Here is a 17597-nt window from a genome sequence, read left to right as displayed (position 1 = left end):
TGGATGACTACGACTACGAACTCTTAAGACCAGTTCTCAAGCTTGCTACTGATATTCTAGGAAGTTTTGATGCACTCGGATTCTTTGCAGGCCTGCTCAAGGCAAAACCTTTCACGGGTACACCAGAGGAGCAGCACCGCCTGGGTAAAGGTTTATTATGGAAATTCTCGCCCGATCTCATAACCTCTCTAGACCAAGCGGTCGATGTTATAACGCACTTGCGCGACCTTGGTGACTACGTGGATTGGGATTACAATGATGACCGCAGTACAAATTATGGTGCCGACATGGCTACTTGGCATATGACAAATAAACCAGTCCGACCGCATGGGTAAGTTCTCTTTTGTACATTTGCTCCTTCCATCATGTCCACTAATCAATTTGAATAGATGTTGTAGCGAAATCGAAATGGGAGAACTGTTTCGTGATTCTCTCAGACGCACGAATACCATCGACAAAATACATCCCAGCTTGGACCAAGCATCTGCCGACTTGCGCGTACGCTTCCACATGGCTAGCATCATGCTACACGAGCTTGCTCATGCTTTTGAAAACGCATATGCACCGCAGCAGCGGATTCACGAACCGTTTATGAACGATGGTCGGGTTGCTGAACTGGGGCATTCCTTGATTTCACACCTCTTCGGCAGTGTTATCAAAATTAACGGTAGAAACCCGACTCATTACGGAATACCTTTTGGCTGTCATTTTCACGATTGGCCGAACAGCGATAATCATGCAGCGGTGATGATAGCAAGGCACAGTCTTGCAAAGGCCGGCGTGCACACTCATACTTATTATCCTCTACACATGCACTATCTCCTCAAAGTCTTGAAACCTCAATTCTGGAGGGACGAGGTTGAGAGATTTGGCGGATCCTACGCTATGAAGCCGCCTAAACTTTTGGGCGTCAGATACAGATATGACCATGCACTATGGTCTGGTGAAGGCCCAGTGGAGATGGAGACCGAAGCAGCCCTGCCCCCAAATTCCTTGCGCCCTGATGTGAAAGAGGGTCTTTTCTGGCGAGATGGCGCGACCGCTCTGGGCAAAAGTACCGAATACTACAAAGATGTCATTGCAGATTGGACGATAGCAATGTTGCCGTGGGAATTTGAAGACTCAAAGGGTTTCAAGACCAAGCCTAGGACATGGGATTTGATTGACAGATTCCATCCCGGTCAATTCACCATCATGACCGAACCTCCTCCGCTGCTCAATTTTCCCAAGTACGATCCTGCTCGTTCTCAGTATGAACGTCGAAAATATGTGAGAGACCTGAGAAAGAAAAAACTAAAAGAAAAAGCTCAAAGATTGCCGAAAGGAGGAAGCTTGACAAGGCTAAAAAAGGTCCACCGAAACGCAAGCGCGAATACGACAAGATACATGAAGCGCATAAACCATCTGCACCTTCACCGACAGATCTAGGTCGCTATCCTCGAGCAAATCCTCGTCCAAAGGACTATGATCCAGATCTGGAGTTTCCAAGAGTTCCCTGCACAGGTAACCAACAGGAATCACCTCCGCCATATAACAACAGAGAGAAGTGGGCACCGAAATGGAAGATCGACTTTGGGGATGGTGGGGCCTATCCTGAGATTGACTATCGTGAGTACAAGTGTTGTTTGCGAATGAGATGCTTGTTTGCTAATATGAATTAGAGCAATATCCTCTGGGCATGGATGAATACGATGATGATGACGACTCGGATAGCGATTCAGATGGCTCTCCATCTCCACCGTTCAAGACGCCAATACTTGACTACTGAGCGGTTGTTGACTGCGGGTTGCGAATGCTCCAGACTTTGTAGAACTGTTATATCACAGACCGCATGTTGATCAAGCAATATATCCTCATTCGTGCTGCCTGTACTGATGGAATGACCATGTGTGCTCGATAACAAAATGTGATGCACTCGATATCACCTCTCCTTGTCAAAAGCGAAGCATACTGTATACTCCATACATCCTTCCTAATTCGGAGCAGGGTAACATGCACGGCCTACCCCGCAGCACCGCCACATGACCGTCCCGCCTTCCAGCCACAATATCAACTTCCCTTGCCTGCCACATCTTGAAGCTTCCACGTCTCCAATTCCAAAACAACAACTTCTCATCATTTCTCTTTACCACAATTCTGCAAAAACCACAAAGATGAAGTTCACTACTTTGACCGGTGCATTGGCACTCTTCGCCACCGCAGTTTCCGCCCTGGACAAGCCTCTCAACATTCAAGTCGACAAGGCCGTTGAATGTAGCCGCAAGACCAAGGCTGGTGAGTGGAAATGTTGATGTAACTTTATCGCTTGGAAATACTTATGCAATACAGGTGACAAGATTGAGGTTCACTACCGTGGTACTCTTGAGGATGGTGGCAAGGAGTTTGATGCCAGTTACAACAGAGGCCAGCCTTTGAGCTTCCACGTCGGCAAGGGTCAGGTTATCAAGGGTTGGGACCAGGGCTGTGAGTTTTGACATGACACGATGCTCGATTCTGGTTTATTGACTCAATACGCAGTGCTTGACATGTGCCCTGGAGAGAAGCGCACATTGACCATCCAGCCCGAGTGGGCCTACGGCAGCAGAGGCATGGGTCCTATCCCTGCCAACAGCGTTCTTGGTATGTGACATTAATTGACCTGCGTCAATCCATATGCTAACACACTACAGTCTTCGAGACCGAGCTGGTCAGCATCGCTGGCGTCAAGAAGGACGAGCTCTAAATCATGCAACATCATATACCCCTCCTCATCAAATAACGATATGCTGTCAAACTTCAAGTTCTCTTGATGTTCATTCCTTTTATCATTTGATCAAGTCTAATCTTGGTTCATTGCGAATTCCTCCATATTTTGGACACCATTCTCCAATTCGCGGATTCTCTGACCGATTCTTCTCTTGACTTCCTCTGCCAATTCTGTGTCGGGACCCTCGATGATGGTCTTGTATGCTTCTTGAACTCTTGTCAATTCCTCTCTTGCTGCCTCGCGGTCGGCTTCGGCGTAGACGGTCTGCTTCTCGGTCTCTTCCATGGCGATCTCGAACTAGGCAGGGCGTTAGAGATGACTGTGATGGAAAGAATTGAGCAAGACAAACCTCGTCTCTGGCAGTAGCATATAACTCAGTAATCTCCTCGATAGCCTCATCGGCGGCAGACTTTGTCGACAGCCATCGATTGAAGTTGTTTACATGCGAGGCACTTCTGATCTGAAGAGGTGTAGCGGCAAAGCGAGGGCGAGATAGCGTACCCAGTGGTCTCGAGCCAACAGCAGGCTTCACACGAACAAGCAGAGCAGCAGCTCTAGACAAAGCAGCGCGCGACAACATGTTGTTTTTTCGGGATGAAATGGAAAGATGTGTTGGTGTTGCTGGTTAGTTTCATGACATCAGGGTGGTTTTCGGAGGACGGGCTTGGCGCTTCACTCCCGAGCAAGCACCAGCCTCTCCGCAATTGTTATGCATCCTTTCGCCGCCAAATATAGAAAGTTGATCATCACGTCAACAACAATCGAAAAGCGAAGGAATGGCTGTTTGGGGGATTTCGTTGTTGATTCTGTCTTTGACCTTCTTGATACACCGACACCCGCCGAATACATGGCGCATATCATGGATGCTCTTGCCGCCGCCGGACTCGAAGAATGTCAACCAGACATTACAAGGACTCGATGAGAAGGAGCCGAGGACGAAGGATGATCAAGGAAAGAGCGAGGAGAAGGATCCGATAAAGAACGAGACAGAAGTCAAGATCGCGCAACCGACGGAAGAGGAAAGCGACGACCAAAAGACTCCACAAGCCACTCCTGCCGCTCCCTCAATCGCCGTTCCCTCGTTCAACCTGGACTCGACAGCAACATCCTCAGAGCCAGACACCGCTTCCATGCCTCCGCCTTCCTTCCCAGCAGCAAACTCACCTCAACGCGCCATGCCTCCGCCACCAAAACCTGCTTCCAAACCTGCATCGTCATTGATGCCACCACCCTCCTTCCCAGCCCCCAACTCCGCACAACGAGCCTCTCAAGCATCTTCCCTGATGCCACCACCCTCACGACCAACCCCTCGCTCAAGCCTAGGCGTCCCCGCAGTACCAGGAAGAGCACCACCTCTCAGCGCCGCAGCACAAGCCCGCGCCCCTCCCCCTCGAATCGACACCCCCAAATCCTCCTCCAGCAAAGTAAAACTCGCCCCAGGTTTCTCCCCCCTGGATTGGGCCTCCCTCGCTGCTTCCAAGAATCTGTCAAATGTCAGTTCATTCACCAGAGTCACACCGTCAATGCTGGCGGCGAAGAATGGCAGAAAAGGTAATGATGCGTGGAGTGTGTATAACGGAAAAGTGTACAACATCACCCCTTATGCGCCTTTTCATCCCGGTGGTAAAGGAGAATTACTCAGAGCGGCTGGCAAAGATGGTACGAAGTTGTTCATGGAGGTGCATCCTTGGGTTAATTGGGAAGGCATGTTGAATTCATGTATGGTCGGTGTCATGGTTTCTGAGTCCGAGGGTGAAGGTTTGGATGAGATGGATTGATTGATTGATTTTTCGTTGTCTCGTTCTCTGTTTCTTCGTAAAATGATACCCGGGAGATATTTAGAGGAATAGAATGGTTTGCCATATCGCCAACAAAGAAGAAGGGGAAACGCTTCTGACCTGTGCTTCAAAGCGTTCGAGGCAAGAGAGATTGAAAACAGGCACAGTGTTGTTTCGGCCCAGAGGTTTTGTTCAAGGAGAGCACAAAATATAATGGGGTGACGATTGGTCAAATCGAAAGGTAAGTAAATTTGCTATCGTTTGTTCTTGCCGGATACCCAAGACCCGGCTCCCTTCTTTCCTGAATTTCAAAAAAACATCAAAAATGCAAATACGCAAAAACGCCCTTTTCCCAAAACGCCGTCGATTGTGGATCTCATTTGATCCAACTCGCTCGCTCGCTCCTTCCTCGCAGAACATTGCAAATTGTTTGTTCTTCCCTCGTCGTATTCCTTTACTGGCTTTCCTTGCCATCCTTTCCGACTTCCTGGCCGGATGCGCCTTCCTCACGATCTTTGACGTTGTCTGCGTCGGTCCACTCGCCCTCGAGGCAGGGAGGGTGGCAACGGCAGACGAATGGAAGGTGGTATTCGAAAGACTCCTCCCCCTCTTCCTCCTCATCGTCATCATCATTTTCCTTGTCGGAGTAAGAGATCTCGCCGTGGTGAGAATCGCAGTTGGCGCAATGTTCAGAATCGCACTTGCCCTCACCATTCTCGCCTTCTGCATCGTTCTCCTTCACTTCATTGTCGCGTTCGTATCTGGCGATGTCTTCGTCGGTGACTGGTACGCCGCCCTCTTCGGTGTCGGCCCAGCTTTCCTCATACTCTTTGTGGGCTTGAGCAGCCTTTGCCTCCCAGAGCTTCTTCTGCCACTTCTTGATCATGCCGGTGAGGACCAGAGGCTGGTTCTTGATGAACGGCTCCATAATCTCAAGCAACATGGTGGTCGTGTCGGTTTGGCAACCTCCGGACAGGAAGGATACGTTGTTGAGGGTGTCGCGAGAGGGTATGACGATCTCGAGTTTCTTGATGGCGGGAAGTCTGCTGCGGGACAAAGCCAGAGGCGCGTGTTGGCTGCCAATCACATCGATGATGTTGCCTGTGAGTGTGCTTCTGGCGCGGAGACCGAAGAGCTTGATCAAATCATAGTGACTGTTGAAGGATAGAGTGAGGCGGGTAAGCTCTTCAAAGGGGAAGAATGTGTTCTCACGAAGCGTCTTCTTGAGCAAGCGTTGGTGTGTGAGGAGTAGAGGAAGGCGGAGGAACATGTAACTGCGCATCTCACGAGCCACGACCTTGTTGCACTTGAGCAGGTTCGATACCATCTCGTTGCGGTAGCTGACCCATGGCATACCATTGCTGCGGCCACGGTAAGCTGCGTATGGCTCAATGGCATCTTGAGGGGCTGCGTGTCGGTAGATTTCGTTTCTCAGCTCGCCGGGCAAGTCGAAGAAAGGAAATTTCTTCTTGTTGTTTGACCACCAGTCAGACTGGACTTTGACGATCTCCTTGGTCATATTCTCGGGGCTGAGGTGATAGCAGCGGTTGGGATTGGTAGGATTGGCCTTGACCTCCTCGTTGAGAAAGGCTGTGAGGGCGGTCCATTTGTTGTCCAAGTAGACCTGAACCTCATCCTTGTCGACACGAGTGGAGAGCGTAACATCTCTCGAGCGGCCCCAGTCGAATGCGAACTTGAACTTGGTAGGATCAGGCGTGCACTCCCAAGTGATGACATTGCAGGTTTTGCCGACGGTGACACACAGGTCCATGGCCCATGCGTCGAAGGAAGTGATCTTGAATTCATCGACTGCGTCGAGAACTTGCTTGTGGAGGATACTGGTGGGCTGTTGGTTGTCTGGTGCTGGGATGAAGCCGTCGCTGGTTTCGATCCAACGAGTAGGAAACTTTGTCGTAGCCATGTTGATGACTGGTGGTGTTGAGAGTGTGAATGATATCTGAGGTGGATGTTGTTGTAAGAGGGCAGAACCGGATGGGAGGAGTACGAATAAATTTGAGGTGCGAACAGTTCGTCGTCGAGGGTGAAAGGTTCAGTGATGGGTACTCGAGGTCGAGGGTAGAAGGTAGTGATGAACAGTCGAGGTCGAGACCCCTACTGTGTGATGTGTTGAATGAAGAGAGAGGCGAGAGATGGTGGGAGTTTATATCCTAGAAGATATCGAGCGAGCTTGGACCGGTGACCGAGTAGGCGTCAATCGTCGAACTGATGAATGAGTGAAAGTTCACTTGTAAGCGTAGCCTAGGTATTGTTCGCATTGAAGCGGGGCTCCGGTCGAGGAGAGCACAATCTTATACCGGCCAATTGAGGTGAATTAAAGTCGATTGTGACTGATACTATTGTGTGTCGAAGATGAATCATGCTCAGAGTGAATAAATCCCCAACTGAGGTGAGGCAGCAGTAGCACAAGCCGGAGCTTGTCTTCGTTTGAGCGCTTGTTGTTGTCGATGCCCTGAACAATAGAAAATGCTAGGATCAATACCAGAGACCAAACTCGGGATATGAATATATTCAGGCACTCACAATACAGCTCCGCCCGCCTTAGCTAAAGTCCGCTCGAGCAGTTTTCTCCATTTCATCCAGCATTCAGACTACTTCTCGGCGTCCTCGTCCTTATCTTTACCACCAAAGGGTGAGATCCAGATGGCCAAACAGACAAGTAGACCACAACCAAAGCCGGCAGAAAAAGCAATCTTGTCACTGATTTGAACATCTTCCTTGGTCAGGATGATGTTGTGGACTATCTGTTCCATCTTGCCGGTAATCTCCATCATGGTGTGGTAGTTGTTGTGCTGCATCTTCATGATTTCGAGTGTAGTTTGGTGATCAGTCTCTTGCACTTTCAGTATCTTAAACTGGGTCTGCGAGATGTTGTGCTGATCCTGCACGATCTTCATAATGTCGCTTTGCTGAGTCTTGGTTCTAGGGTTGGTGTTGTTGCGAGGGATGCTCGTTCGACGTCTGGAGTCTCTAGCGAGGCCAGACTATGATTAGAATAGGTTAGCGAAGACGTTATCTTGAGAATACTAGATACTTACAAGAGTGGCCGATGCATAGAAGAATCGAGTGGACTTGGAAGAAGAGCTATGATTGACAGGAATAAGAAGTCTGAAACTGCTCGAGGCAGGACGGACGCCTGAAATGTATTTGACCTGGATGAACATCGTTATTGGCCTTTCAAGTATTAGGATGTAAAGGTCGCAGTGGTGCGAGATTGCTGTTGCGATAAGCCAAGCAAAGCTGATGTTGATGGTCAATTCCATCGCACCTTCCAGTTGATCGTTACAAGCACAAACTCTCAGCATTCTCGGTCAGTAGTAAACGTCCAAGTCAATCAACACATTTCACTTACAAATGCTTCCAGAATATCAACAAGAACACAATCATCTCCATGACAGTTTGAGACTTTCAAGTAAAAGACAACAGGGTATCAGACGAGAAACGGTATTACAAACTAGATGCAGAGGAAAATAAAGATGAAAGAAAGACCCCAAGCCCAGATATGCACCAAACGCCCTCTCGTATTCATATCGAAGAAAAGAGGTAGTATCCACCCTAAACTGTGCTGTGTTGTGTGTGTGTATACCACACCCCCGCATCCGTGACGTCTTCGCTGGGAGAATCTGAGAAACAAAGAACAAAAAGACATACGCTATAAAAGGTAAAAGGTAAAGTCGGAGGGGAATCGTCTAACATTGGCAACCCTGGCCAGCCTGTGTACCGGAAGCTTCAGGTCTGAGGTCAACACCAGGTCTGGGAGCACCACGCATGCCTCTCTGGGTGGCTTGCTCGATGGGGAGCTTCTTTGCGATGGCGGTGAAGAGTTCCTTGACGTTCTCGGCGGTCTTTGCTGAGGTCTCGAAGAAGAGGAGACCGGCTTCTTGAGCGTATTGTTCGGCGTCGGCGGTGGAGACGGCGCGCTTGTCGGGTTCCTCGGTGACGAGATCGAGCTTGTTACCGGCAAGAGCGATGATGATATTCTCGTTGGCTTGACGTTGAAGCTCCTTGACCCAAGCCTTGGCTTTGTCGAGGGATGCCTATGAGGAGTGTGTTAGTGGATGATTGGATGTGGATGTTCCGGGTCGAATCATACGGCTTGAGTAATGTCGTAGACTACAACAGCGCAGTTTGCGTTGCGGTAGTACATGGGAGCCAGGGACTTGTAGCGCTCCTGACCTGCGGTGTCCCAAATCTCGAACTTGACGGTAGTTGTGTCATCGAGGGCGATGGTCTGGGTAAGGAAGGCGGCGCCGATGGTTGATTCCCGGTAGTCATCAAACTGGTCCTTGACGAATCGGAGGACGAGCGAACTCTGTTGTGTGTTAGATGTCTGTTGGTAGTTGTTGGGGTTTGGAGATGGTCGCGCACCTTTCCGACGGCGGATTCACCTATGAGCGCATCGTCAGCATACAGCTTGGGTCGTGTCGGAAGGTGGAATAGACATACCCAAAAGGACAAGCTTGAACTGAGCAAAGCGGGCGCCGCCTGGTCGGCCGAGTTGTTGCTGGCGGGCGGACATGATGGATGATAGGTGTGCTAGATGTGGTTGACGTGCGCGATGGCGGTAGAGCGGCTGATGGTCGACGGTGAGGTTGGAGAGCGATACGACAAAAGGTGTGATACAGGGCCAAAATACAGCAAGGGTTCGGCGAGTTGTTGGTTGGAGATGACGACGGGCCTGGTTGGTTCTGGTCTTGGCTTGACTCTCGCTGCCTGCCACCTGCCACCACAATCTCGCTCGATGCTCAAACTCTCCCGGCTCCGAGCGGCGTGACCTTGCCAAGCCACAATCGCGGGAACATCAAAGGACGCAGGGTCTCCATGGAAATTAGCAACGTCATCCCCAAACTGTCGCTGCGTGCTGAACGAGACTTGAACATTTCGATATCGTCTTTCCGTCTACAAGCCCTTTGTTGCTCTTTTTCCTACTGTCGCGCTCTCACATCTCCTACGCGACATGAGTGCTCTTTTACCTTTCCGCGACATTAATGTCCACGCCTCATCCACCCATTATGCCTTCTCATCCCCTTCTTCCCCATCCGCACCTACCCTTGTTGTAGAGCGTCCCTCTGGTGATATTCGTCTTCATGATGGCAAGCTTTTGGGTGGTCAGAGAGTCACGAGTATCCAAGGTATTCTCGGAATAATCAGTCTCCGCCTCGGTATGTTCTTTGTACTTCAACATCCCTTCAAATCGCTCATATTCTCTAGACAAGTACATTGTTGTAATCACAAAGGCTCAGGCTATGGGCAGGATAAAGGGCCATCAAATTTACAGAGTCGTTGCTACTGAGCTTTTGCCTCTCCGTGAGAGACAGGTTCGCGATCCTGATGAGGACATCTATCTTGGACTGGTCAACACTCTGCTCAAGACTAGCCCTCTCTTCTTTTCATACACTTTCGATCTCACAAACAGTTTCCAAAGACAGGCCGAAATTGATCAAAACTCCCCCATCTGGGCAAGAGCTGATGATCGTTTCTTCTGGAACAAGTTCATCCAGACCGATCTTATCAACTTCCGTCAAGGTCAAGGATCGCGTCGTCAGAATGTTGGACCTCAACCTGCCATGGATCCTTATATTCTGCCCGTCATGTATGGTATGCTGAGAATTACCAACACTTCTGTCAAGAGTGCTCCCATGACTTTCATCCTCATCACTCGCCGATCAAGACACCGCGCTGGTACTCGTTACTTTTCCCGTGGACTGGACGAGCAAGGTCATGCTTCAAACTTCAACGAGACTGAACAGATTGTCATTTTGAATGATGATGCTTCTAGTGGAATGACCACTTTTGCTGGAGATGGTGGTTTCTCAAACAACAAACTTCCTGGTGGAGAGACTCAGGTCCTGTCATATGTCCAAACCAGAGGCAGTGTTCCCGTATATTGGGCTGAAGTCAACACTTTGAAGTACACTCCCAAGCTCCAAATCAGAGGTGTTCAATCTGCTGTGCATGCAGCGAAGTTGCACTTTGATGAACAGATCAAGCTGTATGGAGAAAACTACCTTGTCAACCTAGTCAACCAAAAGGGTCGCGAGCAAAAGGTCAAGGAGGCGTACGAAGACATGGTGAAGCTCCTTGTTTCTAACCCAGCAGAGGATACCGAAGCCGATCGCACGACTAGGGAGAAGTTCCACATTGTCGAACCTCAAGGCGGTCGTCACGAATTCGACAAGCTTCACTACGTCTACTTTGACTTCCACAACGAGACCAAGGGATTGAAGTGGCACCGTGCACAGCTTCTTCTCGATCAACTCAAGGATGGTCTGATGAAGGGAGAATACTTCCGTGGTGTTGACAAACCAAGTGGTGGTGTTCAAGTCTTGAGCCGTCAAACTGCTGTTGTCCGTACCAACTGCATGGATTGTCTTGATCGCACAAACGTTGTTCAGTCAATGCTTGGTCGTTTCACTCTTTCTCGCATGTTGACTGATGTTGGCATCTTGAAGGCTGGTGAGAATGCTCAGGAAGATGCTGCCTTTGAACATTTATTCCGCAATGTATGGGCAGATAATGCAGACGTGGTCAGCAAATCTTATTCCGGTACCGGTGCTCTCAAGACAGACTTCACCCGTACTGGTAACAGAACACGCGCTGGAGCATTGCAGGATTTGAACAACTCAATCACTCGTTATGTCTGCAACAACTTCCTTGATGGACCCAGACAGGATGCCTTCGATCTCTTCCTCGGCACCTACACACCAGACCCATCAGGCTTAGGTTCTGCACATCAATTCGCAGACACCAGACCGGTACTCATCCAGTCTTTGCCATACATTTTGGCCGCCTGTGTGTTCTTCATCTTTATCTCCCTCTTCACACGTCGTCTGCCAGATGCTACCGTTTGGCCATTGAGAATTTTCGTTCTTCTTTGTCTTGTCGGAGCTGCTTGGTCTGGAAGGTTCATCACCTCGCATGGAGGTCTTTACGTGAGTTATTGTGCTGAGACGATTGTTGAAACAAAGCTAACAAATCACAGGTCAACTGGCCAAAGCTCAACACACCTGCACACGCTCTTGAGAGTTATCAAGAAACTCTGGAGCGCGTAGGTAGAGATCCTCTTCTTGGATCCATGGTTGCCAAGCACGGTCGCGGAAAGAGCGATGCTAGACTTGGATACATGGAGGAAGGCAAGAAGCGTAGAGAATAGGTGTTGTCTTGGAAGGAACGATTGAGCAAAAAGAGGTCGGGTCGGGTAATAATAGAAGAACAATGGATGGTAATTAAATGATATTTCTCTCTCCTGCCCATCGTTCAATTCGTGATAAAGTCTTGTAGAAGCCCATGATACCCAAAACTCCGCGCTGAAGAACGACAATAATTTAGGCAGCATCAACCTTGCATAGCACAATCCAGACACAACCTCATCTCAACCGTAACAGCACAGGTATTGCAAACATGTTTTCCACATGCTCCACACGCTGTATCCTGATCCAACGTGTCCATACCGTATTCTGGTGTCAAGACTCTGTCGCATCCATCGCATGTCATGGCGTCTTGGTGTGTTGCGGGCATACCATGCTGTGATAGTTGTGAAGCCTGTGGCAAGTGCCAGAAGGAGTGTAGAGTCGATCGTTGCGGCGTATCTTGCGGTTGGAATTGCGGTTGTAGATCTGATTGCGAAAGCATCGGTGAAGCGTGCGGATGTGCTTTTTGCGCTGAGAAGAGTTTGTCTACCGTAGATGCTGTGTTGGCGTTAGTTACTATATGCGACAAGCAGGCGTACAATGACGCATACCATGTATTTCTGCTTCCTCCGGACGCCCATCTCGGTATCTCTTCCGCGTCCGACTGTTCAATTGCTGTTTGCCCTCATCTTGTGAGGTGTTCGGCGATGATTGCTGCTTCCAGCTAAATGGCGATGATTGCGGACCGAGTGTTTTGTTCTGGACGAAGAATTCGGGTAGGCGGACTGGAGAGCTGAGGAACGGGGTTGAGGAAGCATCTATTGTTGGTGCTGCGAAGAGAGAGCCTGATCGTTTCCTTTTCGTGGCCATGATTGAACTAAGTTGTGCTCTCTGATAGACTGACAATACTTTGATGGTCCTTCGTGCATCGCGTCGGGGAGAAAGTGGATACGCGTCGGCGCGTCTTCTTCCGATCATGATTGCGTCACTGTCACATGTCAATCTTCCCCAAGCTTCCTCCTCACCTTCCACACGTTAGAGGTCCTGCAGATGATATACAAAGTCAAAGTCCGGTGAGTCGTTCCAGAGTTCTGTCAAAAGCTATCATCTCAAAGCTTCTCAATATGCTTCCTCATGATCACCGGCTCACTGATGACTAGAAACAATGTCGATCCGTGAAGCAAGTCATGCCGGTAGCTGGTATAGCTCCTCCAAATCACAACTCTCAAGTCAACTCGATGGTTGGCTATCCAAAGTCGATCCTCCAGTCAAACCCATCGGACAAGTCTCATCTCAGGAATCCTTAAGCACTCTCCCCGTACCTGGTGCCAGAGTCATCATTGCTCCGTGAGATATACCCTCCTCATATTGATATTCTGTTATTGATGTTCCTTCAGGCACGCTGGATACTCATACTCCGGACCTGCAGCTGCATGGGCCTATCGCTCTTGGGATGTGTCCAAAGCAAAGCGTGTCTTTCTCCTCGGTCCTTCCCATCACTTCTACCTGTCGAAATGTGCTCTCAGTAAATGCGACAAGTACGCTACTCCTCTTGGCAACTTGACTGTAGACAAAGAAACCACAAAGGAGCTCTACGACACTGGCAAATTCCAATGGATGAGCCAGAGTGTAGATGAAGACGAACACAGTCTTGAGATGCATCTTCCGTACATTTACAAGATGCTGTCGAGGTGAGTTCGTTCATGCCTGTCTGGAAGCATAATGTACTGACCACAGTCAGATCCTTCCCTGCCGAATCCTCCTTCCCAAAGCTCGTCCCTATCATGGTCGGCAACACCTCCGCAGCAACCGAGAAGCAATTCGGTGAACTCCTAGCTCCATACCTACAAGACCCTTCAAACGCCTTTGTCATCAGCTCAGACTTTGCACACTGGGGTCTACGCTTCCGCTACACCTACTACCATCCTTCATCAGCCGCCCCAGTCGAGCTCTCTGCCCGTTCAAAGCCACCAAGAGATCCACCAATTCATGAGAGTATCAAGGAGGTTGATTTCCAATGTATCGATGCTTGCGAGACCGGCAGTCACAAGGCTTGGCTTGATACTCTTGCTGATACTGGAAATACCGTCTGTGGTAGACATCCGATCGGCGTCGTCATGGCTGCGATGGAGGTGTTGGACAGTCAGGCCAAGTTCAAGTTCGTCAGATATGAACGCAGTAGTGAGTGTACAAAGGTCGAGGACAGCAGTGTCAGCTATGCCAGTGCTTTTGCTGTCATCTGAGCAGACATCAGATAGATTATTGATGATAATGACACATTCTTCTCTTGATTCATGATGTAGCCAAGTCGTCCAAGGAGAGTACTTGGTTTGTCCGCTCTCGCCAGACGTCACTGTGTTCTTGAACTGGTTCTTGCCTTTGCGTGGATCCTTTTGCCGGCATCCCAGTCCGTGAAAGTGATCATAAGAGGGCCTGGAGCAAATGCGGGAGAAGAGTTTATTCGCCTCCACCAGCAGCATATGAAGTAGGGAAGAGCACATACTGCATTGAGTTTACATTTTCCACACACGCGAGTCACAATACATATAGACCAAGAAAGAGTTTGAAATGTTTTTGATTTGTATTCATGTTGATCTTCTATGATCAATGCCATTTAGCAAAGCTTCCGGCTTTTATGGTACAGTGCTCATCATATCTCTGGTTGATTCGTGTCGTGAAAGAGGCATCCATCGTCGTGAAAGGTTTGAGTGTGAGGTGAGGTCGGGTCGGGCGTTTACTTCTTCTGGGTAGCAGGTCTGCTGGGGCCGTCAACAGCCTTCTCGACCTGGCCGGCGATACCGTCCTTGGAAGCGTCGAACTGAGAACCGATGGCACCGTCCTTGGAGAAGGCGCCGCCGATCTGTTGGATCATGTCAGTCGTGATTCACAATGATGTTGATGATAGTGGAGATCTCACCTTCTCGCCAACCTGGCCAATGTTTCCATCAGGGTTGAACTGCTTGCCAATGGCACCAGCAGATGAGATGACAGAAGGGTTCTGAGGGTTGGTGTCCTTGGCCTCTCCGGCAGCCTGAGCGGCATCCTCGACCTTCTTGTCAGCCATACCGCGAGTGCGAAGGGCGGAAGCCGATGAAGGCTTGAAGGTCTTGGTGAAGGTGTTGCGGGTGATTGTGCGAAGCATGTTGATTGATTTTTTGGGAAGGTTTGATTTGTGTGATGAGAAAATGGAATTGGTGGGTGTTCCTGCAGGAGAGGTTATATAAGTGAGGAGCTCAGCTTTGAGGGAAGGAGCTATGCTGGGAAAAGGCGTTGAAGTGACACCCTGTGACGACATTCTGAAGTCTTGACGACATTATCCAATCACGAGTCTACGATGGATTCTGGAGATTGAACAAAGCGGTTGGTTGTTTTGATGGCGTCTTTGTTGACCCGATGTCATGGAGATGCATGTCTTTGTTGTGTTGTAGCTACTGCTGCTGGTCTGCTGTCGCCCATCAAGGTCGTAGCCGAGGATGGAGACCCTGTTACTAACGAAAGCTCCATCAGGTTGATGTTCGAAATCATGCTTGAGGTGGACAACACCATTTTTGTTCTCAAATCATCGTCTTCCCAGGTCAGTAGGAACGTGACAATCATCATGACAACATCCTGGACAACCTACGATTCGAAACCTCTCACTACTGCAGAACTTGGTCTGGACCACCACATCCGAGCCAGGGTGATACCCTCGACCACCATTTTTCGACTCGATGGTCCGGTAGAGGGACTGGCAGCAGGTAAATCATAACAACATACATCTTATAATATTCCTTCGTGCTACAGAGCACTCTACCGCAAGTCTTGTCTTCTGTAAATCAACCACCCTTGATATTTTCCACTTTTTCTTTCTGCATATCTCCAAATTCAAAAAGCCTCATGCATTTGCGCACACTCTCGGTTGTTCTCAAGACAAACACGAAGCAATAGCAGCAAATGAACAGCGTAGGCCAATTGACCTTAGAGATAGCTCCTCAAACGATCTTGGTCATCCCAGAAGACATTAAAGTGTGGTTGACGAGATATATCATGCTGATACAGCAGGAAACCAGCATAACGTACCGGAAAGCCATCTGCACATCAAGATCCGCACAGCTTGCCGAGATCGGGCCAATCCCCACAGATACTCAGAAAGCCAGAGAAAACCTTTCAAAAACCAATGCTCTGAGAGCAATCGAACTGAACTGCACAGCCAGCTAGGTTTCCATGAACATCTTCCATTCTTGCTCTAGAGTTCGTGGAATATAAACAGTCCAAGTCAGCACCGTCGCAAGCACCACAGAAAGCCCAGCTTTCACATCTTCCGTGGCGCAATTGGCTAGCGCGTTCGACTGTTAAGTCTAGCAATAGACTGGCTATCGAGAGGTTGACAGTTCAAGCCTGTCCGGGAGAGCGTCTGTTTTTTTTGCATTCGTTGAGCAGTGTTTCGGGTTGTGGTGGTGCAAAGGGGGTGGAGATTTCGAGTTTTTGGTGGGGCTTTTGCATATATCTTGGGACTCTTTGGGATGATACCCTGCAACCGGCCACGTCCGGCCAAGCTGAATCAACATGTAGCTTGCTGTTATGGGTAGCTACAGAAACACGAGAATGTTTTTGGAAAAAGGCCAGTATCCAAACCTCCTGCATCTGGTTAAGCAACGCAGAAGTTCGCGGTCCTGCTGCTTCACAGACGGTACCCAGTGAGAGCTCAAGGCCCAGTGTATCTCTGTGGACGGACATGCTAACCCAAATATTACTGTGCATTCCTGCATCCTTGAACGGCTCCAGCTGTAATGGTGGGGGATGGCTGGAAGTGAATTTATTTGGAGGACTACTGTCTACTGTTTCCGCCACTGTACTCCGTACTTCTCTGTGATTCGTCTGTGATGTTTTATGCTCAAGGTATCTCGTTTCTTTTGGGAGCAACCGAAATGGTCGCGACTGGGGCAATAGCACGAAATCAGGCGTTGGTGTTGTGCAAGCGAAGTCGAGCCAATTCGGCCCTGTCTGTCTGAACTTGAGCCGCATCAACACGGAATCTGCCAATCTCAAACTCTCTGTCGTTGTAAAGAACTCTGGCCTGGCGGAGTTGGGCCAATTCAGCACTGTCATTTTGACGTTCAGTACGGAGCCTGGCAATCTCGTCTCCTCTTTCGTTGTAAAGAGTTCTGGCCTGGCGGAGTTCGGTCAATTCGGCACTGTCGTTTTGACGTTCAGTACGGAGTTGGGCCACTTCAGCCTGAGCATCGTTGCGCTCCTGTCTAAGCTTCTCGACAATGTCAAGCTTGGTTGCTGTCGTTGCTGCTGACCTCACAACTTGCACCAATGTCTCTTGGTTGTTCTGGGTTGATTCAAACTTTCGCTTGAGAGTGCGGAGTTCATTCAACTCGGCATGATCAGCGTCTGCTTGCTCAATCTTGGCCATCATGCTCTGTGCACGTTGGAGCTGTTGTATGGCTGTGGCTTTGACCGCGTCGAGCTCGGGGCCTTCGGCGATGAACTTGTTGAAGACAGCTTTGCAATCGAATAGATCCGACCGGAGGGAAATGTATTCGCCTGGATCTGCGGCCTGGCGTGTCTGAGCATCATGAAGAGTTTGAGGGAATACGTCCTGGTCGGGGCCTGTGAACGTGGCGAGCTTCTCGTAGAATCTGGTGAGGCGAACGAATAGAGTGTTGATATCAGCAATAACCGCGTCCATTATTGCGGTAGTGGGGGGAGGGCGGAGGTGGGAGAGGGTGGAGGTGGAAATGGAGGTGGAGAAAAGTTGTCCAGCTTGATGCGCGTCGCCGTCGATTGTCCCCAGAGAAGTGAAAGCGGGAGCCCAATCGGTGTTGCAGATTTGTAGTGAGACATACGTTGTCGCGACACCGAGACGTGATTACAAAAGTTTTACTTGGGAAGGTTGCATTCTGGTCTTGGATTGGCAGAGAAGCGTGTGGAAGTGAT

General features: G+C 49.5%; 12 protein-coding genes across 12 annotated transcripts; 5 read left to right on the top strand and 7 right to left on the bottom strand.

The window, feature by feature from the left end:
- Positions 1–593: 593 nt before the first annotated feature.
- Positions 594–1716, top strand: M438DRAFT_346174 (uncharacterized protein). The gene is made up of 2 exons (XM_029905612.1): positions 594–1608; positions 1662–1716. Exon 1 carries the CDS (start codon positions 811–813, stop codon positions 1426–1428), a length of 618 nt encoding a protein of 205 aa, XP_029760290.1. The 5' UTR covers positions 594–810; the 3' UTR covers positions 1429–1608; positions 1662–1716.
- Positions 1717–2153: 437 nt separating this feature from the next.
- M438DRAFT_355910 (uncharacterized protein) lies at positions 2154–2722 on the top strand (the record flags this gene model as incomplete). Its single annotated transcript, XM_029907066.1, has 4 exons — positions 2154–2274; positions 2329–2463; positions 2518–2619; positions 2670–2722. 4 exons carry the CDS (start codon positions 2154–2156, stop codon positions 2720–2722), a joined length of 411 nt encoding a protein of 136 aa, XP_029760289.1.
- Positions 2723–2818: 96 nt separating this feature from the next.
- On the bottom strand, positions 2819–3326 carry M438DRAFT_355909 (uncharacterized protein; the record flags this gene model as incomplete). Its single annotated transcript, XM_029907065.1, has 2 exons — positions 2819–3043; positions 3096–3326. 2 exons carry the CDS (start codon positions 3324–3326, stop codon positions 2819–2821), a joined length of 456 nt encoding a protein of 151 aa, XP_029760288.1.
- Positions 3327–3478: 152 nt separating this feature from the next.
- On the top strand, positions 3479–4765 carry M438DRAFT_346171 (uncharacterized protein). Its single transcript, XM_029905611.1, has one exon. The coding sequence runs from the start codon at positions 3523–3525 to the stop codon at positions 4522–4524; it is 1002 nt and encodes a 333-aa protein (XP_029760287.1). The 5' UTR covers positions 3479–3522; the 3' UTR covers positions 4525–4765.
- Positions 4766–4783: 18 nt separating this feature from the next.
- On the bottom strand, positions 4784–6445 carry M438DRAFT_406173 (uncharacterized protein; the record flags this gene model as incomplete). The annotated part of the gene is made up of 1 exon (XM_029909823.1): positions 4784–6445. One exon carries the CDS (start codon positions 6443–6445, stop codon positions 4979–4981), a length of 1467 nt encoding a protein of 488 aa, XP_029760286.1. The 3' UTR covers positions 4784–4978.
- A 644-nt stretch (positions 6446–7089) lies between these two features.
- On the bottom strand, positions 7090–7706 carry M438DRAFT_365905 (uncharacterized protein; the record flags this gene model as incomplete). The annotated part of the gene is made up of 2 exons (XM_029907837.1): positions 7090–7526; positions 7581–7706. 2 exons carry the CDS (start codon positions 7704–7706, stop codon positions 7134–7136), a joined length of 519 nt encoding a protein of 172 aa, XP_029760285.1. The 3' UTR covers positions 7090–7133.
- Positions 7707–8002: 296 nt separating this feature from the next.
- Positions 8003–9061, bottom strand: M438DRAFT_320046 (ras-domain-containing protein; the record flags this gene model as incomplete). Its single annotated transcript, XM_029902859.1, has 4 exons — positions 8003–8579; positions 8636–8854; positions 8911–8930; positions 8989–9061. The coding sequence occupies 4 exons, from the start codon at positions 9059–9061 to the stop codon at positions 8232–8234; spliced, it is 660 nt and encodes a 219-aa protein (XP_029760284.1). The 3' UTR covers positions 8003–8231.
- A 264-nt stretch (positions 9062–9325) lies between these two features.
- Positions 9326–11791, top strand: M438DRAFT_346170 (uncharacterized protein). The gene is made up of 3 exons (XM_029905610.1): positions 9326–9704; positions 9754–11474; positions 11525–11791. Exons 1-3 carry the CDS (start codon positions 9500–9502, stop codon positions 11693–11695), a joined length of 2097 nt encoding a protein of 698 aa, XP_029760283.1. The 5' UTR covers positions 9326–9499; the 3' UTR covers positions 11696–11791.
- Positions 11554–12566, bottom strand: M438DRAFT_397616 (uncharacterized protein). The gene is made up of 2 exons (XM_029909316.1): positions 12284–12566; positions 11554–12230 (listed from the first exon to the last, which is right to left on the bottom strand). The coding sequence occupies exons 1-2, from the start codon at positions 12540–12542 to the stop codon at positions 11878–11880; spliced, it is 612 nt and encodes a 203-aa protein (XP_029760282.1). The 5' UTR covers positions 12543–12566; the 3' UTR covers positions 11554–11877.
- A 129-nt stretch (positions 12567–12695) lies between these two features.
- Positions 12696–13950, top strand: M438DRAFT_320041 (UPF0103-domain-containing protein). Its single transcript, XM_029902858.1, has 4 exons — positions 12696–12745; positions 12833–13019; positions 13070–13363; positions 13414–13950. The coding sequence occupies exons 2-4, from the start codon at positions 12838–12840 to the stop codon at positions 13913–13915; spliced, it is 978 nt and encodes a 325-aa protein (XP_029760281.1). The 5' UTR covers positions 12696–12745; positions 12833–12837; the 3' UTR covers positions 13916–13950.
- A 456-nt stretch (positions 13951–14406) lies between these two features.
- M438DRAFT_274259 (uncharacterized protein) lies at positions 14407–14814 on the bottom strand (the record flags this gene model as incomplete). The annotated part of the gene is made up of 2 exons (XM_029900700.1): positions 14407–14532; positions 14590–14814. 2 exons carry the CDS (start codon positions 14812–14814, stop codon positions 14407–14409), a joined length of 351 nt encoding a protein of 116 aa, XP_029760280.1.
- A 1530-nt stretch (positions 14815–16344) lies between these two features.
- Positions 16345–17524, bottom strand: M438DRAFT_365900 (uncharacterized protein). Its single transcript, XM_029907836.1, has one exon. It carries the CDS (start codon positions 17347–17349, stop codon positions 16609–16611), a length of 741 nt encoding a protein of 246 aa, XP_029760279.1. The 5' UTR covers positions 17350–17524; the 3' UTR covers positions 16345–16608.
- Positions 17525–17597: the final 73 nt, after the last annotated feature.

This window comes from Aureobasidium pullulans (assembly GCF_000721785.1).
Source record: "Aureobasidium pullulans EXF-150 unplaced genomic scaffold scaffold_10, whole genome shotgun sequence".
NCBI lineage: Eukaryota > Fungi > Ascomycota > Dothideomycetes > Dothideales > Saccotheciaceae > Aureobasidium > Aureobasidium pullulans.
The sequence above is the reverse complement of the archived record's forward strand: the minus strand, read 5'-3'. Positions and strand labels throughout refer to the sequence as shown.